The sequence below is a fragment of the Osmerus eperlanus genome, chromosome 25, assembly GCF_963692335.1.
Source record: "Osmerus eperlanus chromosome 25, fOsmEpe2.1, whole genome shotgun sequence".
NCBI classification, from domain to species: Eukaryota; Metazoa; Chordata; class Actinopteri; order Osmeriformes; family Osmeridae; genus Osmerus; species Osmerus eperlanus.
Genome location: NC_085042.1, coordinates 4463719 through 4489013, shown reverse-complemented (window position 1 = coordinate 4489013; position 25295 = coordinate 4463719). Strand labels below are relative to the sequence as shown.

Below are 25295 nucleotides of genomic sequence, written 5' to 3'. Positions count from 1 at the left end.
TGTCACTTATCTCCCCCCTCCCTCCCTCCATCCCAGTCTCTCCCCTTCTCTGCTCCTCTATCTGTTTTTCTCTGTCTAAGAACGACACTGGAAAGTTCACCCCTTTAGATTGAAGGATGGAACTGCCCGCGCGCTGTCTGTGAATGCTGCATGGGGCACTGGACTGGTGCATGTGCTCTAACCCGGGGGGGGGGGGGGGGGATACGATGCATGTTTAGCTTTGTCTGAGATGAAGCAAGGTTTAACATGCGGTGTCTTGTCGTAGTGCAGAGGAAGCCCTTTGGAACTGATGCCAGTTTATGCTGACAGTTTGTCCTGGTACACTAACAGGTCACTAACTACATACTGCTTTGGGTATTTTCGAATGTGCTTCATCAATTAATTGTGTTATAAAAATAAATACAAATAGAAATCGTGTTATTATTATTCGCAGTATGGTGACACTGATAATGTCACATGTTGAAGATGGCTCCAGATAGTATTATGAAGCATAGGCATCTTTCATATTGTTTATCCTTGAAGAAAAAAACAGTTGAGGAGAAAGACCGTTCTTCCCAAAAACGGTCTTGAAAAAACTTGATGTGACTATCTGTCCATGTTGAAGCTTTACACTCACCCCTGCTTGGAGCCAAAAACAAGTTTCCCTGCGGCCCAATAAACTATATCTTAACTTACCTTATCTTACCCCGAGTCTTCCGGAGACTTCCTGAGTCTTCCCAAGTCTTCTTGCTTTCTCCTTAGTCCTCCGGCATACTCGTAAAATATTAATTCGGAGCGGTCTCTACGTATCAGCTGGGATCTACATCTGCAAAGAGCTTGTGCAAATACGGCCATATTTACTGCTATTCAGCCAAGTTCCGACCCCAGAGATATCGTGGAACATTTCTTCTGTCGTTTTTTGGGGTCGCAAAACAGTGATAAAACATGATTTGAAAGGATGCGTTCCATGAAGTTTCGGAGCCGAGAGCCTCTTTCTGGTGTCGTAACGATCCAATACAGGGAGGATCAATGATAACATCATGATGTTCCGCTTTCATAAGAGAGCAGTTACAGTCCTAAAACCGCAATGAAAAATGTTGTCCAAAAAAAAACAAAGAATTTGATCGGATTTTAGTGCTCTGTTATTTCCCCAGCCAACTCCCATAATCTTCCAACAAAGTATTGTCTCTGTTTTCTGACACAAGAAAATGACAGACTGATACGTCCAATGTTCCATCTGCGTGACTGAAGTCCACTTCCAGGGACTTGGAGGCTGTTCTCACCTGCAGCCCCCCAGCGTTCCCCCCCTCTCACAGGCCTTGGTACCAGAGGGCCTAACCTGCACCAGAGTGTATAATGACTTTTTTTTTATAGGCTCTAACCAGTTTGACTCTTCTTCCTTTCTTTTCTCTGTCTCTTTCTCTGTCTCTCTCTCTCTCTTCTCGCTTCATGTGTCATTTGTAACAAGGTAAGGAGCCTTTTGCTTCCTCCCTGGGTGTTAAACATCCTCAACCTTTGACCTTTCCCGGTTGGAGGGGGAAGCCACCGCACCTCCTAGTTGCCCCCTACTTCCTGATGGGAATTTTTACTTCCTGTTATCCATCTACTAACCATCCGTCTTGCAACGACTCTCTTGCAGAGCGGTCTGGGTGGTAGTGAATGCTGGGCTCTGGTGTCAAAAATGTTTTAGAAGGAGGATGTCTTTGTATTTTCATCCCCCCCCCCCATTCTCTCTCTTCTCCTTCCCTGTCCTCTCATCCCCCTCTTTCTCCTCCTCCTCTTCTCAGCTCCTACGCGCCCGATCAAGGGAGAGCTTGTGAATTTGGCAGGGTTGTGACCCCTGTTTCTCCTCCTCGGAAACAGTAGGGAGGCTTGTGAGTCAGGCCCCGCGTGGCACAGATAAACATTCCTGTCATTCTGGCCGTCCCCGGGTAACAGGACCGGGCTCAGATGCAGAGCCAGCTGCTGAATGAGCACATCTCTCCCAGGGACACACAGGGAGAAGGAAGCTGCGTGAGCTTACAGGGAAGACGAAGGGGGGGGAGGGCACAGCACAGGGGGGAAGAGGATCGTTCCAGCCGCTGCGTTTATCATGCGACCTTTGTCTCTCTCTTCCACTCCTGGCCTCTTTCCTCCCTCCCTGCGTCTCTCCTCCTCTCATGTCTGTTTTCCAAGATGTCCGGGGAGAGGAAAATACCTCGTTTTCTCCGGCAGAGAATCTTCTGGCTCTCCTCATCTCTCCTCAACTCCCCTCTGCTCTTTTCTCCCCGGTCCACGCCTCGCCTCACCTCACCTCACCTCTCCTTCCCTCTCTCTTCTCCTCTGCTCTCCTCTTCTCTCCTCTCCTCATTTCTCCTCATCTCTCCTCTCCTGACCTAAAACATACTCTGGTTACCAGCCCTTGTGGGACATTAGTGTCTCTCAGTTTCTCCAGAAATCAGTCTCTGATGAAACATCTAATGGAAGCGAAGCAGCTATTTAAAATTCATTGCATGTGAGCAGAGAGAGAGAGAGAGAGAGAGAGAGCATAGGGAGTTGGAGAGAAGAGAGAGCAGAGAGAAACCGAGAGAAAAGACCAGAACACCCCAACTAGTGTTTTACATAACGCTGTTTCTCCTCGTGAAGTGATTGGATGTGAGTGGACTGAATCACACTCCATACTTCAATCATCCCTCTGGAGGGGGGAGGGGGAGGCGGAGGAGAACAGCAGAGAGACTAGGGGGGAGAGGAGGTGGGGGTACTGGGGGGACTGTGAGGAGACCAGTACAGGGGGGGGGGGGGGGGGGGTTCATTAGCGGTTCTTTTTCATTAGAATCTGCCTCTACTAATCTTATGTGTTGATCAGACCCCCTTTACTGTAATCAAATAATTTTCTGAGAGACTGCAGGTTAGCATGAGGTCAAAGACCCACTCAGAAGAAATATGTTTGTGTGTTGATCGCTTTTAACGACTGTGTGTGATAAGATCTGTCTTTTGGTGTGTGTGTGATTCTGTCTGTATACGTGTGTGTGTGTGTGTGCGCGCGTGATTCTGTCTGTATAAGTGTGTGTGTGATTCTCTCTGTGTGTATGTGTGTACATCAGTGCCGTACACACACTCGTGCCACACTGCATCTGTGCTGGTGTGAGACAGGAAGGACGCTCCGGTCTCCCCAGCTGCTAGGGATTATGGGTATTACAGTCATCAGGCTACTAATCCACAGTATCAGTGAAGATGGCTACCCCTTTCTCTCCCCCCGCTCCCCCTCCTCTCCTCTTCTCCCCCCTCCTCTCCAAACCCCCCATCCCCCCTCTCTTTCCTTCCTCCTTCTCGCCCAGCTCTCCCCAACTTCTCCCCGCTCCATCCATACAACGTGCCACGACAACCGTTGGAACGGGTGACGGTGTGGGAGTGGGAGTGCTGGGTGGGTCGGCTGCCAGTATGTGTCCAGTCAGGAAACTCCACTGGGTGCAGCTCCTAACCATGTGACCCGCTCACCTGTCAGCCCCTCCCACGCTCTCAGGGATTGGTCCAGGAGACAGGCCCCCATTGCATCGGACCGAGACCCCCCAGCTCTTATAGCTGCCGGTCTGGAGTAGTCTGATTGACCCCCCCTTCCCATGCCCACCTGACCTCTGACCCCTTGCTCTCTCTCCCCCTGTCTCCCCCAACAGCAGCCAAGAGCTTGCTGAACAAGAAGGCGGACGTCAAGGTAAGGTTTCCCCCGGTTTCGCCTTCCCTCCTCCACGCCTCCTCTCTCCTCCTCTCTCTCTCTCTCTCCTCATCTCTCTCTCTCTCTCTCTCTCTCTCTCTCTCTCTCTCTCTCTCTCTCTCCCTCTCCCTCTCTCTCCCTCCTCCTCTCTCCCGCCGCTCCGCTCTCCCCTTCCTCAGCCTTCCGGCTGCTTCTTTCTGTTTCCTTTCTCCTCTCTGTCCTCTGCTGTGGCTCCTTCTCGCTGAGCTTGCTGTTTCCCGCGTACGGGTCTCTTGTTTAGTTATCAGGTCTGTCTTGTCTTCTGTAAAGTGTGTGTGTGTGTATTAAAGAGAGAGAGAGGCATTGGTGGTGTTTGGTCTAAAACGAAGATCCTAGTGTGTCTCCTGTGCGTGCGTGTCGGAGAGTGCGCGCGCGGGCCGCGTGAACGGACGCAGCACCCCGCGAGCCTTCAGCTCGCAGCCATTGGGAGATCCTTCACCTCCTCTCATCCCTCCGTCTCTCTCTCCTCCGCCATCGCGGTTCCTGTTCCCCTGCCCTCGCTCTCGTTCCTCCCTTTCACCTCCGGCTCCTCGCTCTCCCTCCTGAAATCCCCCCCCCCCCCGTCCTCCCTGCTTCTCACCCATCCCGGCCGCTCATCCCACACACAGCGCGACGCGTTTGGCCGTCAGATGGAGAGAGCCCGAGCGTGTAAGTGTGGGCGTGCGCGCGCTTACATGAGGGGAGGAGGAGGAGGGGGGGGGTCGAAAGAGTGTGGGCGAAAGAGTGTGCCTGGAATGTGTGTGTAAATGAGCGTGCGCAGGTGTGTGCGTGCGTGCGTTAGCCTGTGCTGCAAGATCTGGCGAGCAGGGAAAGTGACTTGAGCTCCGAGAATAGCCATGAGTCTGAACCCGAGAAACTCAGTCGACCGAAATAGACGCACACTTCCCCTGCGCCACTCTCATCGCCTAGCAACAGGCTCCCCACACACTGGCTCAAACCCTTTTTTGAACGATTTTTCATTTGTTTCCTGACCCCCCCCCCCCCCCCCATACGCCCACCCCCTCCTCCTCCCTTCCCCCGCCCTCTCATCTCTCCATCTCCTGTCATCTTCCTGGTCGCCTCATTGGCTGCGTTCCTTCTGGCCCGCCTCTCTCTCTGCTTCAGTCATGCAGACCAGCACCTGGCTCTCACCAGTCCAGCTTGAACACCTGCTGTAGACAGTCTGGGTCTGGTCTGGATCCTGACTCTGGGCTTTAGACTCCAGTGATGACTTCCTCTCTGAGGATGGCTACTTCCTGTTCCTGTTGTTCCTATCTCATGAAAGCTGTTTCCTGTTCTTCTGCTTGCACATCCTCCACTCCTATCTCTCCTTTGAGAGGGCCCATAGAAATAGTCTTTCCATGTGGGGCCTTCTGAAATGCTCTCTTCTTCTTTGGTGAAGCCAGTGTTATACCAAACAGGTCTGTCTTCTTCTTTGGTGAAAGCAGGGCTGTGTTAGACTGTTCTTCTTCCCGGTGCCTTGTACCCAACATTCTCAGTTCACAACACTGTCACGTCATCCATTCATCTGTTGTCATTGGTCCTCTCCTTCTCCTCCATCACCTGGAGCAGAAACGCAAGTCCAGCTCCTCCGTCCAGTACATGGTGAGCATGCCGTTTACACTCCTCCTCTCTTCACCTCCTTACCTCCCTCCGCCCCTCCTTCTCATTCAGCCTCCTCTGCTGTCCCTTCGGTTCCTGCTCCTCTCCTCCCCTCTCAGCCTCTCCCCACCTTTATCCTCCTCCCCTCCCCTCTCAGCCTCTCCCCACCTTTATCCTCCTCCCCTCCCCTCTCAGCCTCTCCCCACCTTTATCCTCCTCTCAGCCTCTCCCCACCTTTATCCTCCTCTCCTCCCCTCTCAGCCTCTCCCCACCTTTATCCTCCTCTCCTCCCCTCTCAGCCTCTCCCCACCTTTATCCTCCTCTCCTCCCCTCTCAGCCTCTCCCCACCTTTATCCTCCTCTCCTCCCCTCTCAGCCTCTCCCCACCTTTATCCTCCTCTCCTCCCCTCTCAGCCTCTCCCCACCTTTATCCTCCTCTCCTCCCCTCTCAGCCTCTCCCCACCTTTACCCTCCTCCCCTCTCATCCTCTCCTTCACCCTCTCCTCTACCCTTCCTCTCCCTTCCTCTCTTTCCCTCTCATCCTCTCCTCTCCTCCACTCTCTGCTCTTCTCTATTCTGCTCCCCTCTCATCCTCCTCCACCATGTTTCCATCGGTTCACGTTGAACTAAATGAAGGTATTTCTAAGGAGTCCATCTCAGTGGTGTGGCTCCCGCTCTGAGCATCTATGATTGGTTCCTTTCACGGTGCGTGTGCTGTGACAGCGTGCAGCTCGACAGCTGATTGGGCACGGTAAACACCTGTATTCTGAGTGGTCAGCCCCGGTCAGCGTTTCATCCGATCAGCTTTTTGGGACATGCAGTGTGTCTGTCCGCCCCAGGCTGCTGTCGGGGGGGGGGGGGGGGTCCATCAGTCGTCTGGACGAGCCCCCGCTGGCTCTGTGAGGCTCACTTTGGCACTCTGGCGCCCCCTGGGGACAGTGAGGGACTGAGGCTGTTGTACGGATACTAGTCATTCTCGTCTGGTGGTTCACTTGAGCGATTGAGCGTGTGTGTGTGTAGGTGTGTGTTTTCATGTGTGACATGAAAATGTCTCATGGTTGAAACCACGTGATGTTGTTTGCTTCTTGTCTTGTGTGTGCGCTCTTGGTCTCTCTCTCTCTTCTTTTTGTTGTTGTTGTCTCTCTCTCTTTCTCCACTCCTCTATTCCACTTCCTGCCTCTCACGTTAACCGGCTGCTTAATCTTGACACTGTTTAACCCGTGACCTGTCTCTCTGACATCATGGTTCACCCTTTGACCTCTCACCAAACTGGTTCTTGTTATGTGCTAAAGACCCAGCGCCATGTCACCCGAGCAGACAGGGTTTAAGGTTAAAGGTCATGCCCTTTTGTACTGTAGGAGTGTGAGGGGTGTTAACAAACCCGGTTCCTTCAGACTCCCACAAGCTGGATATACCCTGAATACACCACAGAAGCGAGGGGATTACGTTTAAATATGATCACACCCTACAGATGGACGTGAATTGACTCCTATCCTATTTACTGCACATGACCGGTGTCTTTGTACATGTCATTCTAAATTTAATTCCTCGTGGTAAAATTGACAAATCTGATTGGTGTAAAGGTTGACAAATGATGATGTCACATGCCTGATGATGTCAGATATTCACCCGCCCATTCATTTTACCAAACAAGTGTTGCATGAACACACCCACACACCCTCTCACCTTAACACACACCTTCTCACCCAAACGGTACACACACCCTCTCACACACACTCAAGAGAGCGCACACACCCCCTGTCTCACACACACACACACCATCACCCTCACACAAATATCCTCTCTCTCACAGACACACTCAAGCGGGCAACCACACCCTCTCTCACACATTCAAGCATACATCGACACGCTCACACTTTCTCGCACGCACGCACGCACAATGTTTGCCATGGAGTTGTAATTCCTTTTCTTGTCCACCGGAGGGCGCCTCCATCGGCTCCCATAGACTCCCATTCAATGTTTGCTGTATTAACACTGTGTTGTGTCTCCCCCTTACACAGCCCCTGGCAAACAGCACGAAAAACAGCATAGTCACCAGCCCCAAAGGAAACACTCCTTCTCCTGCTCTGGTATTTACCTTCTAACCCCTCCCTTCCTCCCAGCCTCCGTCTGTGCTTCCCTCTGTTTCTCAGCCCCCCGCCCCCACCCCCACCTCCTCCCTCCTCCTGTGTCAGTCGTGGGTTCTGTGAGGGTTCTGTGAGGGCTCCGTGATGGTCCTCTGGGTGTGTTGTGGCTCCGCGCCTCTCTCAGCGTGGTCCTGGGGAGGAACCTGCAAGGGCGGGGGGCGTGAAGAGGAGGGTTTGCTGTTACGGAACTTGACATTGTGTGTTCTGGATGTTATATGTGTCTACAGACACTCAGGTGGAGAGAGGATCTGTGTGTCTGTCTATCTGTCTGTCTGTGTGTCTGTCTGTGTGTATATCTGTTTCTCTGTCTGTCTGTCTGTCTGTCTGTCTGTCTGTCTGTCTGTCTGTCTGTGTGTCTGTCTGTGTGTATATCTGTTTCTCTGTCTGTCTGTCTGTCTGTGAGTGGGTGTTGCCCTCTGGTGGACAGCAGCAGGAACAGCAGGGTTCCAGACTAGAACAGGCCGCTCAGAAACGTGAGCCTGAGAGGACAACAATGCCAGGCATTCGGTGTACACACCACCACTGTAGCAGATGCAGCCATATATCAGCATGTTTATACGAGACCTCACAGTTGCCCTTTAGCTGTAGGGGGGTAGGGACGTGTGTGTGTGTGTGTGTGTGTGTGCGTGCGTACATGCCCATTGCACACCGGTGTGTGTCTACGAGAATTGATGTGCACACTGCACATTTGTGCGTGTGTGTGCATCTGTGTGTGCGTGTGTGTGCATCTGTGTGTGTGTAGTGTGTGTGTGTGGTCCTGGTGTAGGAGATACTTTTCCCTTGCCTCGATGAGAGTGGGAGGGTGAAACCTCCAAGCCGTTGCTATGGTTCCTGATTACTGCTCTGCTAGTTGACTCCAAATTCTTCCGTTGAGGAACATTTACCATACACTGGTCCCATACATCTGGTTTCATAGACTAGTACTTCTTTTTGACTTTAGTTGTTAACTAAAATGTGTGTGTGTGTGTGTAGATCTCTCTCTCTCTCTCTCTCTCTCTCTCTCTCTCTCTCTCTCTCTCTCTCTCTCTCTCTGTCTCTCTGTAAAGTCCTTTAGTGAACACGTGAGGTGAGGAGTGACGCTCAAAAGTGTCTCTCTCCATGCAGTGGTTCCTAACCCCCCCCCCCCCCCCCCATCTCCCAAGCTGCTGCCGCTGCCTGTTGCCCAGGGCAACTGTTGACTGTTGTCATGACAACAATGTCATCATCATGCGAAAGACAGCCGGCTGATGATTGGTCATGGGCAGGTGTCATGCGTGCATGTGTGTGTGTGTGTGTGTGTGTGTTTTGCCATTCCTGTGGTGCGCATATCTATTTGTGGATCAGTGAGTGCTGCTGTTAAACAGACTCTGTGATGGGTTCCCCTTGACCATGTAACAGAATGTGAAAATTCAGATTGATGATTTCTGTCAAATGGTTTGTGTGCACGTGAGTTTGTGTGTTTGGAAGTGTACTTGCATCTGTTGTATCTGTTCCTCTGTGTGACGGTTTTTGTGTGCGTGTAGTGGGTGTGTGTTCAGTTCTCAGTCTGAGTGTCAGTGTGTGTGTGCGAGAGTGTGTGAGTGTGAGTGCACATCGTCTGAAGTGATTTATAATGACAGTCCTCAGCTCGTCAGCCCGTCAGCTGTGGAGAGTCCACATCTCTCCGCCTCTAGAATCTTCCTTCCTCTGTTCTCCTGCACTAGAACTTTCCATCTCTCTCCTCCTCCTCCTCTGCCCTCCTCACTTAGAACCTTCCTTCCTTCTCTCACCGCCCCCTCGAAAACCCCCGTTTTACCCTGTTTCCCGGCTGCATCTGTTCATCCGTTCATCTTTCTCTCCCTTTCCCCCCTCCTCCTCCTCCCCGCCCGCCCGCCCTCCATCCATCTATTTTTTCCTTCCATTTTCTCCCTATCTTCATATTTCCCTACGTCTCTTTCTCTCTCTCTTTTCACCTGTCTTTCCTTCCTTCCCCCTCTCTCCTCATCTCTCTCCATCTCTCCACACCTCTCTCTTTTCTCTGTAGGAGCCTCAGACCACTGTAATCCATAATCCAGTGGATGGGACTAAGGTACAGCCCCCTCTCCCACCCTTCCCCTGCTGTCATCCCGTCCTCCCTGTTATCCTCTGCCTCATCTGCCTCATGTCCGTGGGCTCCCTCGGCCTGTGTAGAGTATGTGTGTGTGTGTGTGTGTGTCAGGATGTTCAGGATGGTGCATGGGTCGTCTGTACTATCTGTGAGTTTCGATTTGGTCAAATATTTGGTCAAAGATCTGTCTCTTATCAGGTTGTTTGGTCCGAAATCGTCTTTTATCAAGATAAGGGCAATTGTAGTGCGCGTATACGACACACACACACACACACACACACACACACACACACACACACACACACACACACTGAAGTGGGTGAGACATGACATGTATTGTGGAAGGTCTAAAGACAGCGTTGACCCAGCTGTAGTTTCACTGGAACCATCGACATAGATGTGCCGTAGGCCCTCTGTAGAGATGTGTGTACTTGGTAATGGTCTCTGTACTGTCTGTGTACTTAGTAACACTGGTTGTAAAGATATCTGTACTGGGTATATGTATATGTACTAAGTAAGGTTGTCTATATAGATGTCTGTACTTAGTGAAGTTATTTGTATCTGTATCTGCGCTAAATAGTCTGTGTGTGGATCTGTACAGACAGCTCTACTGTATATTAATGGGAGTCAGGTGGCTGAGCGGTGAGGGAATCGGGCTAGTAATCCGAAGGTTGCCAGTTCGATTCCCGGTCATGCCAACTGACGTTGTGTCCTTGGGCAAGGCACTTCACCCTACTTGCCTTGGGGGGAATGTCCCTGTACTTACTGTAAGTCGCTTTGGATAAGAGCGTCTGCTAAATGACTAAATGTAAATGTATATACCCTAACGTAGACAAGGCTATGGACACGTAGATCTGATATTCCGGCTGGGAGAACAGAGTCCAAGACGTTCAACTCTGCTTGTGTTTTGGTTGTTCTTACAAGTGTGTGCTCTTACATTACAATGCTTGTGTGTGTGCAGGTGTGTATGTTTGCTTGCATGTGTGTGTGTGTGTGCAAGTGTGTGTGTGTATTCGTGTGCTTACACGTATGTGGGTGTGAATTTGTGCGGAAGTGTGTGAACGTGTGTGTGTGTGTGTGTGCTTATGCTTCCGTGCGTGTGTGTGTGTGTAAGTGTGTGTCCTCCTGTCTGACTGTGTGTCTCTGTCCTCCAGGAGTCCTCAGACAGCAGCAACACCACTGTGGAGGATGAGGACGTGAAAGGTGAGGACAACCACACACACACACACACGCGCGCACACGCACACACGCACACACACACGTCTACATTCTACTGGGTGCAGTGAGTCCCCGGAACGGTTTGTGTTTTACTCAGTGTTTTACTGTTCTGCTACAGAGAACTAAGACCCCCCCACCTCTCCATAGACACTGCCCGTGTGTGGGTGTCTGCCCCCACCCTTGCCCTCCCCCCAAAGTAAAAGCTGTACTCTACTTTCCCCGCACCCCCCTCCACACACACACACACACACACAACCCCTCCCTGCTATGTAGAGGCTCTAGTGTATTGTACCTTTCCAATCGCTTCCCCCCCATGCCCCTTTACCCCCCAGAAGCACAGCAAGGGCACCTTTGGGGTGTATTTTTAACTGCTGACAGGAAACAGAGCTGTGGTCGAGTGTGGGGCTTGTGTAAGGAGGGGGTGCAGGCTCTGGACAGCAGGGAAGGTTAGCCACTCTGGAGACTCTGTCTACAGCAGCTAGCTATAGTAGCAAGGGGAGTTAGCCAGTCTGTAGACTGTCTCTGTAGAGCAGCTAGCAATAGCAGCAAGAGGAGTTAGCCAGTCTGTAGACTGTCTCTGTAGAGCAGCTAGCAATAGCAGCAAGAGGAGTTAGCCAGTCTGTAGACTGTCTCTGTAGAGCAGCTAGCAATAGCAGCAGGGGGGGTTAGCCTCTGTACCTCATTCGCTTCGACACTGCTTCATAAACAACAAGGTCCAGGTGAGAACTTTGGGAAGTTTGTGATTGTTTGTGATTGTTTTAGTTACAGCAAATCCTGGTTGGTTATGGATTGGCTAAGGGCTGGGTATATGTATCTGCTGGGGCATTTGTGTGTGCATGGGTGTGTATGTTTGTGAGACAGCTGTAGATGCAGCACCTGTCCTGTGTTGAGCTTTAGTGGAGCATCTGATGGTTATATTTATCTGTGACAAAGAGTCGTGTTTGTGGCAGGGCTGGGTATGGGAGCCAGGGCTTGAACAGGGTTCAGGCTGCGTTCCACAGGAGAGAGTGAGGGAGATGGCTCTAACCCTAACCCTCCACCACAGCAGAGAGTGAGGGAGATGGCTCTAACCCTAACCCTCCACCACAGCAGAGAGTGAGGGAGATGGCTCTAACCCTAACCCTCCACCACAGCAGAGAGTGAGGGAGATGGCTCTAACCCTAACCCTCCACCACAGCAGAGAGTGAGGGAGATGGCTCTAACCCTAACCCTCCACCACAGCAGAGAGTGAGGGAGATGGCTCTAACCCTAACCCTCCACCACAGCAGAGAGCTGCACCTCTCCTCATGTTTAGTATCAACACTATCAATCATCATCATCACCACCACCATCATCACCATCTTCGCCACCACTATCCTCCTCCTCCTCATCATCATCATCATCATCATCCTCTTCTCCATAATCCTCGTTTCTAAATAGTGTTCTGACCGTCTCTCCCTCCCTGTAGTGGAGAGACCTTCAGATTGCTTAGTGGCGTGCTCGTCCAATCAGAACCTGCGTTCTCTTAACCCTCCCGCCTTCAATGTTCCTGTCCAATCCTCCGCCTCCTCCATCCTCATCCTCTTCTTCTTCTCCCCTCCGCCCGTCCGCCCTGCACCCACACGCGGCGGCTGGGTGTCTGTGTGTGTGTGGTCAGGGAAGAGTTTAGACAGCGGCTCGGTTAAGACCCAGTCCAGCATCAGCTCCCTACCAGACACGGCGCAGGGCCCCTCCCCTGCTGTCTACTGTAAGTGTGCATGTCCCCCAGCGCTGTATGAGAGGCCGTATAGGCCATAATTCATACTTGGTCTCACATACATGCCATGACCTCACATATATACCATTATACTCTCACATATATACCATTATACTCTCACGTATATACCATTATACTCTCACATATACACCATTATACTCTCACATACACACCATGACCTCACATATATACCATTATACTTTCACATATATACCATTATTCTCTCACATATACACCATTATACTCTCACATATATACCATTATACTCTCACATATATACCATTATACTCTCACATACATACCATTATACTCTCACATATACACTATTATACACTCACATATACACCATTATACTCTCACATATACACCATTATACTCTTGCACATAAACTGGCATACTCTCTTACACACACAAAAATACCGTCTTATATGCACCATCATAATAAAGTATGACAATATATGTAAGAGACAAATAGTATGTGTGAAACAGAAAGTTATTATATGTAAGAGAATAACAGGATGTGTAAGAGAGAATACTTATCTATGTGAGAGAGAATACTTGTCTATGTGAGAGAGAATACTTGTGTATGTGAGAGAGAATACTTGTCTATGTGAGAGAGAATACTTGTCTATGTGAGAGAGAATACTTGTCTATGTGAGAGAGAATACTTGTCTATGTGAGAGAGAATACTTGTCTATATGAGAGAGAATACTTGTCTATGTGAGAGAGTTTGATTGAAACGGAAGGCAGTTTGATTGAAAAGGAAGTAGTACTGAATTCTCAGTTCCTGATTGGCTTACACATGAAGAAGGATTTGGGGTAGATGTAGCTAACGCCCACCTTCCCTATCAAGACGAGACTGAGTGACATGATAAGATGGCAGAGAGTGGGCGGCTTAATGAAGCCATTGGACTCATTAATAACATTTTATTAACATTTTATTAACATTTTATACTCCAAATGCTGCGGCGTTATTGTAGGGAGGACAGACCCGTTCCTGAATTACGTTTTTACAGTTATTCCTGGGGAAATTATGGAATTAAATTACATATTAACTATACTAAAATACTTGTGCACAATAATATTTGCTAAATGTAGACGTTTTTAAAGGTTTTTAATTTGACCTCGAAGCCTTTTGTGAAAATGAGGCTAGTTTCACGACAGCGACTTTGGATGTATACTAGGCTACTTTAACATGTTAGCTGATTAGCCAGTACGAGTGAGATATGTATACAGTCACATTAACAAAGCTCTTCTTTGTAAACTTAAATACGATGGGAACACATCACATTAACAATTCCAAAACGCACCACACGCCAAACAATTTTTTTGTCAAGCGTCTCTAAACTCAGATTCCGAGTCGGATCCATGAAGCTTTCGTTGCAGTGAATGGGTGCGGGCACTCATCGGGCATAGGGGCCTACACTCAAATAGGATCTTAAAAGTCCCAACTGGAAAATGTTGTGAACAGATTGACATCAAGTTCAGTTTGTGGCATTGAAGTTTAGGTTAATAGCCAAGGGTGTAAAGACCACTCGGCTAATTAAAGACGTCAACGGTTAAAACCCCAGTGCCACGGGACGGTATTCACACAGGCATTGGCTTTAATTTAAATGATAGTTTGTTTCATCAATTGAAAAACTGATCTAGGACTTTTGACTCAAGTAGTGGGGGTCGGTATAGCTTCCTAAACAACTATGGAATTCTACATTTGAGTTTTTTAGTGGATTTGCTTGAATCGTTGTCAGAAATGTTGGAATCAAAGACGACAGCCATCCACAGTGGCTATTTCTAACGCTAACGATGAAATGCGCCGGCTCTTCAGACCTGGATCAGGTGCATCACGGAGCGGCAGCAGCTCTCTGTCAGGAGTCTTAACCGAAATACTGCGGAGTTTGATATTGGGATTGCGCCATCACTTGGCTGGCATTAAGACGAGCTCCTGACAGAGTGCTGCTGCCGCTCCTTGATGCACCTGATCCAGGTCTGAAGAGCCGGCGCATTTAATTGTCAACGTTAGCGTTAGAAACAGCCTCCGCGTATGGCTGTCGTCCTTGATACAACATTTCTTACAATGACGCCTTAGGATTTGGAGTATGCAAAATGTTATAGATGAATCCATCTTGTCATGTCACTCAGTCTCGTCTTGATAGGGAAGGTGGGCGTTAGCTACATCTACCCCAAATCCTTCTTCATGTGTAAGCCAATCAGGAACTGAGAATTCAGTACTACTTCCTTTTCAATCAAACTGCCTTCCGTTTCAATCAAACTCTCTCACATAGACAAGTATTCTCTCTCATATAGACAAGTATTCTCTCTCACATAGACAAGTATTCTCTCTCACATAGACAAGTATTCTCTCTCACATAGACAAGTATTCTCTCTCACATAGACAAGTATTCTCTCTCACATAAACAAGTATTCTCTCTCACATAGACAAGTATTCTCTCTCACATAGATAAGTATTCTCTCTTACACATCCTGTTATTCTCTTGCATATAGTAACATTCTGTTTCACACATACTATTTGTCTCTTACATATATTGTCATACTTTAGTATGATGGTGCATATAAGACGGTATTTTTGTGTGTGTAAGAGAGTATGCCAGTTTATGTGCAAGAGTATAATGGTGTATATGTGAGAGTATAATGATGTATATGTGAGAGTATAATGGTGTATATGTGAGAGTATAATGGTGTATATGTGAGAGTATAATGGTATATATGTGAGAGTATAATGGTATATATGTGAGAGTATAATGGTATATATGTGAGAGTATAATGGTGTATATGTGAGAGTATAATGGTATATATGTGAAAGTATAATGGTATATACGTGAGAGTATAATGGTATATATGTGAGAGTATATATATGTGAGGTCATGGCGTGTATGTGAGAGTATAATGGTGTATATGTGAGAGTATAATGGTATATACGTGAGAGTATAATGGTATATATGTGAGAGTATGATGGTATATATGTGAGGTCATGGAGTGTATGTGAGATCAAGTATGAATTAAGGCCTATACGGCCTCTCATACGGATACTCATACATACATACATACATACATACACACACACACACACACACACACACACACACACACACACACACACACACACACACACACACACACACATATACACACACACACACATATACACACACATGCAAGCGTACACAATCCTTTCTCTCCTTTCATCCTGCTCCCCTCTGATCTGCCCACACTGTGTTACTGTAATACCTGCTCACTAGCTCCCCCCTGTGGACGAAGGAAGAACAGCAGCAACAGCACCACAGCCCAAGTCAATACGACTGAACTAGTTCTGGTCTTGACCACTTAGTTCCCTCTCTATGAGCCTGTGGTCCATCTGGAGAGCTACAGGACAGATTTATGAATGAAGAAGAGAGGATGTGCAGTATTTGTACGTCGCTTTGCATAAAAGCGCCTGCTAAATGAATACAAATGTACATTGCAAATCATTTATAGCGGTTACGGTTAGTGACAACCACTAACAACCACTAACCCATAGTCATTGTTAAGATGTGGATGCACAAACTAACATTATACCATATTGTGTGTGTACAGACGTCCATAAAATAATTGTTTTTATGGTAATAGACTAATAGACTAGGGTGGAGGGGGTTTAAGGGTCAGCCAGCTGGACAGCTGTTCTTGGGCAGGAGCCAGGGTTGTTGGGCTGGACCAGCACACCAGCACACCCAGTGTGTCCCCTCAACCCGACCCGGGCTGGTCGGATCTCTACTTCTGCTTACACCCCTCCTCTCATCCTTCACCCCCCCCTCCTCTCTGTCTCCCTCCGTACCTCTCTCCCTCACCTGTCTCCCCCCTCCATGTGGACCCCCCCCCCCCCCCCCCCCCAGCCACCAAGTTCTCTGACCTGCTGGGTTGTGTGCGCCGGGGGTCTGGGCCTGTGTCGGACGGGGAGGGTGGAGCCAGTACCCCCCCTCCTGCTGCACTGTCCGCCCCTTCCCCCCCACACACCCCTGCCTTCCCCATGCAGAGTAAGTAGCCCCGCCCATGCCCCCCCCCCCCCCCACTCTGACACACTCAGCAATCCTTACTTCCTTCATCTGCATGTCTGCTACTTTTTCAATGATTTCTTTTTTTCTCTCTCACCCTCCTCTCCCTGCGCCATTCTTTCATCTCTCCACGCCTCCATCTTTCCATCCCACCTTCTCTCCACCCCTCCATCTCTCCACCCCTCCATCTCTCCATCCTTCTGGGGGGTCCAGTGTCTCGTCTCACAGACCTGGTGAGCAGCGTGCGTCGGGCGCCCCCCCCCCCAGCACCAGAGACAGAGGCCGCCCCCGTGGTCTCCAGGCCCACCCCCCCGCCAACACACCCCACCTCCCCCCCTCCCCCCCTGTCCCCCCCCCCTCCTCGGACCCCCCCCAGCCCCTCCCTCTCCTCACAGAGTGAGTACACACTGCATGACCCCGCCCCGCCCCTGCCCCTAACACCCTGTGTGCTAACCTAGTCAGGGGACACTGGGAGATTGGCCTAGCAGTGTGTGTCAGTGTGTGTCAGTGTGTGTCTGTGTGTGTCTGTGTGTGTCTGTGTGTGTGTGTCTGTGTGTGTGTGTGTCACAGACTGCCTGGAGCAAAGACAAGGTGATCGATGGATAGATTGGAGTTAGATGGTGTTGAACAGAAGCAGAGAGCTTAAGATTGTGTTGTTAGTAGTTCTTTAACTCCTGTGTGTGTATTTATATGTGTGTGTGTGTGTGTGTGTCGTGAGTGTGTGTGTAACACGACTAGCATGCTGAGTGTGCTGTGCACTTCCATTGCCCAACCAGCACTTGATGGTGTGTGTTACTGTGTGTACAGGATGCGCCTGTCAGTGTGGGGGAATGTTCCTCTATGCCCCAACACTCGTTAACAAGCTCAACACACACACCTGGTTCAAGAGACACTCAGCACACACACACACACACCTGGTTCAAGAGACACTCAGCACACACATACCTGGTTAAAGTGAGTCACTGTGCTCCTTTCCCAGCGCGTAAACAGGAGATCATCAAGATCACTGAGCAGCTGATTGAGGCCATCAACAACGGAGACTTCGAAGCTTATGCGTGAGTCCAGAAGCTTCTTCTGTTTACATGGATACTAATGTGTGTATGTGTGTGTGTGTTTCCTATGTGGGGATCTCAGTACCGTATACAGCATACATATTATACTTGTTCATTATGTGTTTGGATAGCACTTTAGTGATTATAATTATTGTGTGTGTGTGTGTGCGCTTGTGTGTTCATCTCTCCCTGCAGGAAGATCTGTGATCCTGGTCTGACCTCGTTTGAGCCAGAGGCTCTGGGCAACCTGGTAGAGGGCATGGACTTCCACCGCTTCTACTTTGAGAACTGTAAGAGTCCGCAGAATGAAGCAGGCAGGATGATAGCTGATTATCAACAGCAGAATCATATCTCCATCTGTCTCCTTCTCTCCTCTCCCTGTCTCTCTTCTCTCTCTGTCTCTCTTCTCTCTCTTTCTTCTCTCTCTGTCTCTCTTCTCTTCCTCCCTCCCTCCCATCTCAGTCCTGGCTAAGAACAGCAAGCCCATCCACACCACCATCCTCAACCCCCACGTCCACCTGATCGGCGAGGACGCCGCCTGCATCGCCTACATCCGCCTCACCCAGTGTGTGGACGCCCAGGGCCGGCCGCGCTCCAGCCAGTCCGAGGAGACGCGCGTCTGGCACCGCCGGGAGAGCAAGTGGCAGAACGTGCACTTCCACTGCTCTGGAGCGCCCGCAGCCCCTCTGCAGTGAGGTGGGTAGAGGGGGGGGGGGGGGGGGGGGGGGGGAGGAAGGAGGAGAGAGAGCAAGGAGGATTAGAAAGATAGTCTGGTGGTTGTTGTGGGGTCACATGACATTCTGTAATGGAACTTAAACATCTGTGATGACCTTCTTTCTTGTGTCTTCCAGGGGGGGCATGGCGGAGGCCTCGCCTGGCCAGAGTACTGTGCCGCAGAGAGAAGGAGGAAGAGAGAAGAAGAAGAAGAAGAAGAAGGAGAAAGATGGAGAGGGAGAGACGAAGGAGGGGTTTAGAAAGCTAGTCTGGGGTTGTTGTGGTTCAGTGCCCAGTGCCCCCACACCCTCCCTCCCAGGCTTCCCTCCTAGCACACACACACACACACACACACACACACACACACACACACACACACACACACACACACACGTCTCTTCTTCTACAACTATCGCCCCCTGTCTGTCGCCTGCACCACTGCACCCAAACACCCCAATCCACGACAACACCCCCTCTCCTCTTCCTCCCTCTCCCTCACTAACCCCACTGACCGATCCCAGAACATGACCCAGTATTCTGCTGTGCTGTCAGGGTTTTTTAGGGGGGGAGGAGGGGTGTCGAGGTTCCAGTGTACCCCTGGTTCTTCCACACTCCCCTCTCTGACCCCTCCTCATCCTCTCCTGAATCCAAACCTGTGTCGTGTTAACACCGCACAGAACATACAGTATGTAAAGTTTTAGGTGAAATCGATTAGTATTATTAAGGAATATTATTATTATTAACACAAATATCTATATTATTCATCTTATTATTATTTGCAACTGTATATGTACTTTGTATCATTCGGAATCCTTGATGGTTTCTAGAGTTGAAGAACATTGTTTCGTTTTTTCTCTTTTTAAGGACGCATGATTTTTCCGGTATTCACAGTGGCTGTTTTTTATTGTGGCTATTAAGTGAAACAATATATATGCTATTGGCAGTTTTGTATTGGCTTCTTGTATACTATAGTATGCCTAAGCTCATGTTTAAGTAAAAATTATTCAATGGGGAAGGGATGTCTGTTTGACTAGGTGTCTGTAAATGTGTGAGTAAGTGTGTGTGTGTGTGTGTGTGTGTGTGTGTGTGTGTGTGTGTGTGTGTGTGTGTGTGTGTGTGACGTTGTAAACACAAGACAATGATGTGTGTTTGTCCAGGGATATTGAGGAGGCAGATTGAGGTTTCCTGTTTGAGAATGTGAATAGGCCAGGGAGCTTGGTTTGGTGTCTTCCACTGTCAAATCATTATTTAACTGTTTGAAACAAAAGATCATAAACATTAACAGTATACTGGCTGTATTTATCTTTAAGCTACTTTATTCTTGGTTTATTTATTTTGTATTTTGCCTTTTTTGTGTTGACTCAAACCCCATCTGAGGACAGTAAGACCCTCTTGCTCTGGTGTTGAGCTGGTGTTTATAAATGTACTCTGCTCTGTAGCGCCCCTAGTGGTTGGAGGAAGTGCAGAGTCATCTTTGTAGTAGAGTTAGTTTGTCTGGAGAGATGAGGGCTATTCTAACAGGTGGATGTTGTGAGCTCAAGGCACATCCTTGTGTGTGTTCACTTTTTAACTTGCTTTTGTCTCAGTGTTCTGGTTGCTGTTGCTCATTTTAGAGCAATGATATGCGCCTTAGGTCTGACATTTTGAAAGCAGTGTGTGTGTGTGTGTGTGTGTGAAGGGAACCCCCATGGCTCCTGTGGGGGGTTATCTGTGAGACGTGGGAGAGAGGGAAGTTAGGGGAGAAGGTTTGATTTCAGGGGATGTAGAGCCCTCTGTCTTTACCCCAGCACTGACTCCTCCTGTAGTTCTGGTCTTTGTTTCACATGTTTCATATCTTCCTTTTTGACTTGTGTTATAATGGAGTGGTATCTTGTTTTATCATCATGTCTGTGCCTGAGTCAGGAAGGAGGGACAGATGTTTTAGACTTGCTCACAGCCCTTTAGGCATTGGCTGCCTTCATGGGGGTCTTGTCGCTATTGGCTGATTATACGATTCTGAGAGAGGCTATTGAAGTGAAGCCTTCTCATTGGGCAGGCAGACGGTCAGCTGGTTTGGTTAGTCCTCAGGTTCATATTTATTGTGATTATTTATTTCTTTGATCAGACATTTGATTGTGCTTTTCTTAAGTTTTCTCTTGGTTTTCCGCAGCAAAGTACTGCTCCTGCACGTGTGCAAACACTGTCCCTTCAAGATGAAGAGGACCTATCAGGAGCTCTCCTGCCAAACTCAAACTAACAACATGACGTTTGTGTTGTCTGTGGACTATCCTTTTAAACGTCCTGTAGGTGTGCATCCTAGTTTCCCTCAGACTGTGTCCGTGTGTCCTGGTGTCACTCCAACCCTTCTGTCCAGGATGGGGGTTCATCTTGGATGAGCTCGGGGATAAGTGGGCTCTCCTCACACCCAGAACACTCCCTCTTTCTCATTGGCCGGCCTGGTCACTTCCTGATCCCATATGGAGGTCAGAGGTCATCAGGAGACGCTGATGAGTTACAGTTCTGACCACACATGTGAACCTCCCTCCACAAGAAGAAGCACGTATAAAGATGCTGCTCTTTCTGTTTCTTCAAGGTGTGTTTACTAGCCCTGGAAAGCATTATCACAAGACACACGTGTTTAACAAGAGGGAGCGTTCAGTATCACAAACGACAACCCGCTATTTAGCTGGCCGCTATTTTTCTTTGCATGACAGTCGATGGGACACTAGTTTTTGGTATTCGTTTTGTTTTTTCATTTTCTACGGAATGCTGGTGTACTAAACTTTTCTCTATCTATTTTCTCCGCTTTTTAAGTGCATACAGCTATTGTGGTCTCAAGATGATTTGATGAAAATGATTGTTACACGGATTGCTATAATGACAAGAAGGAAGATGATGATGATATTTATGTAATGATGATTCAATAGCATGCTTTTCTATCTGGGCTCAGTGTTGTCAATGCAGACTGGTTTTATTTTATGGTTGAAAACTTCAGGAGCGCCTCTGACACATTAGCCCAAGCCCTGCATAGACCTCCTGACACTACTGTATCAGGGTTGAAATTGCTCACTGAAGAGTCAAGTTGCAACTGCATTTTGGTAACTTAAACCTGCCACAACACAACAGCGCTCTCTCCCCCCTCCCCACAGCAGTGAGTTATCATGGAGGGAGTCAGCAGGAGGAATGTGGTCTCTCTGAGACTCCTGTATCTCCTCCCACCCAGCAGGGAGCCCCTCCTGCCCTGACCACACTGAGCTGACCACTCTGGAGGATCTCTGCCTCCCTGCTCCTCCTCCCTCTGTTTCAAACCTCCTTCCATCTTCTCTCAGCAGTCGGCTCTTTCCAGTTCCTCCTGGGCTCTTTCTCCTCAGTTTGGGTTTCTTCTGTATAATAATATTGATCCTGTATTTCTCAGATTCTTCAGGTTATGGCTCTGTTCTCTCCAATGTGCTACATGTGTTTCTCTAACTTAAGGAAATGTGTCAAGGTGTTATCAATAAAATGAGAATTTAAGTAAGAAAAATGTAACATCTATTTTCTTGTGATTTCATAAGGTGGGACATTATTGGGTACATGTCCAAAAAGGTCAACTTTACTAGACACTCTCTAGTATCTATCCTACATTGTTCTCTGGACTTGCAGAGATTTGCCCGATTCGATATTCACAAAATCCGGTTGTACATGAGAGGCACGGAACAAACAATTTGCAATCAGTTTACCATTTATTTTACTGCAGAAATCAAACAACACAAAAAGGCATAGGACAACATACAAGCTGCTTAATCCTAAACCCATATTTTAAAATATAATGATTTGAATTCACAAACTTTCTGCTCATTTCAGAGTCTACAAATAACACACTCCCAAATGTCTGTGACAGTGATAAAATCCCCTCCAACATCAATACCTCAGGTCATTACTACATCACCCCAGAACCCCTAGATCCAGTCATTATTATATAACTCCACTACAAAGATATCTTAACATGAATACATCAACCCCCGCCTTCCACCACACCTCCTTTCAGAGATCTAAATACACAATACATGATCAAGCCCTCCTCCCCACGAAACACACATATAAAGAATATCTACATGATGTAGGTATGACATCATATCCCCAGTACTGCATCCTACCTTCTCATAGAAGCAGCAGATGATTGAGATACAACAAAGATACAACAGAGATACAACAGACCCAGTATGAGGGCCGAGGCCCAACTCCAACACCTTCATACTGTATGTGACTAACATACATGTAGGATCATATGTTACCTGAATTGGACAGGTTGACACGTTTATCATAACAATAATAATGTGTTCATTTAACAGATGCTTTCATCTAAAGCAATATACAGGGAGACATTTGAACTGGCAACCTATTGCTTTGCAGTCAAATGCAGATCACCCACCAGGTCATCAACCATCAGATTCTCAAACTGCACTTTAACATCCTTCATGAGTGACCAACAGAGCAGAGAGGTGGGATCTTCCTCCTGCATGTTCTACCATCATCATCATCATCATCATCATCATCATCATCATCATCAACAACAACCAGGTACTACTACCACACACCTCACAGATGACATCACAGACACAGACACCTCTGATTGGCCAATCTTTAAGTCAGGGTATTTGGCATCACCAGCTTGTCCAATAGAGAAGTATGGGTAGAGTTTCTCAGTGAAGGAGTCTTTATGAGTGTGGATGTGAGTCATGTCTTCAGGGTCGTAGAAGGACACCTCCCCCCTGTCCCAGTCCAGCTGAACTCTGATCCTCTGGAGTTTCCTCTTCAGAGGGAGAGTGTTACCCAGGAGATTGCTGTACTTACCATTACTCTGCAGTATACACCACATTCCATCCTTTGGGGTTGCATTACGCTCTCCCTTCCTGTCTACTGACTCTCTGGCCACACCTATAATCCAGCCAGGATGGTCCCCCACCTCCACCTCCCAGCTGTGCTTCCCTGAGCTGAACCCCTCAGAACCAAGAACAGTGGAGTACTTGGTGTTCCTCTCTGGGTTGTCAGGGAGCTGCCATGAGCCTGTGTATCTAACACTGGTCAGATCGTCAGACAGAGAGAGCCAGGGAGCTGCAATGTTGGGGTCCAGAATGACAGGAGTGAAGCTGACCACCCCCCTCATCTTCTCCCACACTCTGAAGGTCAGGTTGCCGAGGTGTTTGGCCACGTCTATCAGTGCTCCTGAGACCAGCTGTGGATCCGGCAGTGTGACCTGGGCTCTGGTGCTGGACTGAGTGTGTTTATAGCTGCTGAGAAACGACACCTTCTGTTTCTGCAGCTGCTGTTCCACAGCAGAGATGCTGACTGAGAGAGAGGAGATCTGGGCCTGAATCTTCTTCATCTCTCTGGAGATGGTCTTCCCCTTCTCCTCCTCTTCCTCCCTCACAGCTGCCAGTCTGGCCTCCTCTTCCTCTCTCAGGAAATGGTGCAGCTTCTCAAACTGAACCCTGATCTGTGTCTCCGTGGTGACCAGCTGCTTCTTAGAGTGCTGCACTACTTCTTGGTACGTATTCTCCACATGTTTGTATTTGTCCTGCTTGTCCTGCAGAGACTGTAAGTCAACCTTCAGTTTCTCCTTCAGGCTGTTCACTGCCTCTTCTAGAGGAACCACCTTGTGGTCGTGGTTGTCAGGGAACTCACAGACGTGACACACAGCTCTCTGTTCCTCCTCACAGAACTTAAGCTCCTCTGAGTGTTTGCTACACACCACCTCCACCTCCTCCTCTCGTCTCCTCTTTTCAGACGGTCCTGCTTTGTGTCTCCCAGAAAATGAGTCAGCTAAATCCTTCAATGAAAAGTTTATTCCTGCGTCTTTAGAGGATTTTCTCTTACAGACCGGACAGTTCATGTTTTTAGCCTGATCCCAGAACTTAGTCAGACAGCTGAAGCAGAAGCTGTGGTGGCAGCCCAGAGACACAGGATCTCTGAAAGTCTCTGAGCAGACGTGACAGTTCAAGTAACTCTCCAGGAGAAACTTCTCAGCCATTTTGTCTTCAGTGGTTCTGCTAGTATCCAGGAATCCTCCCTCTCTTTCCTCCAGATGCGGCCAAACATCCAGCTTTCTTTTTTTAATAAAAATATATATTTTTGTCTTTATTTCTCTGGAGAGATATCACACTCATGTGTTCACCTCAGAAATGTAGTTCTAAAGTGTGCAACAAAAATGACACTAATGAAACTTTATGACAAAGGCTGGACCCAGACTGCAGTTTAGTTTCATAACTTCTTAGTCAATGATTATTCAAGGTGATGCCAAAACAATGGAGCTGCCTTACAGTCGAACATTTGTGACCATGTGAGTTTTGGTTGTCTGTACTGTGGTACTGTAATATTGTATGTGAATTAAAGAACTCGTGATTTTAATCTATATAATATAAATTGTTTAGTGTATACAAGTATTTTCATACTGCCTAAAACTATACAATTATTCATTCAATTCATTGAAACATTCTAGTTGATTGGATCAGAGTCCCTCCCATATGATTGGTGTTTCATCCCAGGTCTTTACAGCTTCCTACATGGACTGATTAGTACAGTACATTCATACAATGATCATATCATAAATCTAGTCCTCTAAACTAAACTGGGATCTGGTAGGTTCAGGACCTCGAAGTTTAGGGAGTGGTTTATGGAGCACGGTTAATAATGACCAAGTAGTAAATCAGATGGCCTCATACCCATAAATGTGGATAAGATTCAATAAAGTATTAAAAATTCCAATGTTCAATGTTTATCTCCAAATGACTTACTTTTATTATTTTGTCTCAAATGTGTTGACAGAAATTGCATTTAGTTTAACCTATCAATATAAATGTGATATTTGATCTAACCTGGTCTGCAGAGATTTAGGCAGGTTGCGGAAGGGAATATAGAATGTAGTCTGACATGAGATTCCTGACAGAGTCCAGCCAGGTGTCTGAAAGTTAGTCACACACAAACATTATCTTTGAATATCGTCTCACTAGCCACATCAGCCTTCTGAAGGGATCATACAACCTATAGCAGTGACTAGAAACCGTCAATTAA

General features: G+C 48.1%; 2 protein-coding genes across 2 annotated transcripts in view; one reads left to right on the top strand and one right to left on the bottom strand.

Moving 5' to 3' along the window:
* Nucleotides 1–21773, top strand: part of LOC134012333 (calcium/calmodulin-dependent protein kinase type II subunit beta-like) — a 37293-nt gene extending 15520 nt beyond the window's left edge. The window contains 11 exon segments of the mRNA XM_062452126.1: nt 3578–3670; nt 7311–7379; nt 9439–9483; nt 10656–10704; nt 12356–12445; nt 16342–16482; nt 16714–16896; nt 17480–17555; nt 17748–17842; nt 18015–18248; nt 18404–21773. Of these exon segments, the coding sequence (XP_062308110.1) occupies nt 3578–3670; nt 7311–7379; nt 9439–9483; nt 10656–10704; nt 12356–12445; nt 16342–16482; nt 16714–16896; nt 17480–17555; nt 17748–17842; nt 18015–18247 (1074 nt within the window). The 3' untranslated portion in view covers nt 18248; nt 18404–21773.
* A 196-nt stretch (nt 21774–21969) lies between these two features.
* On the bottom strand, nt 21970–24280 carry LOC134011765 (E3 ubiquitin-protein ligase TRIM35-like). The gene has a single exon (XM_062451205.1). It carries the CDS (start codon nt 24253–24255, stop codon nt 22792–22794), a length of 1464 nt encoding a protein of 487 aa, XP_062307189.1. The 5' UTR covers nt 24256–24280; the 3' UTR covers nt 21970–22791.
* Nucleotides 24281–25295: the final 1015 nt, after the last annotated feature.

Coding starts and splice junctions, on each gene's coding strand:
- LOC134011765 (XM_062451205.1), bottom strand. CDS start 24,255: ATGGCTGAGAAGTTTCTCCTGGAGAGTTACTTGAACTGTCACGTCTGC.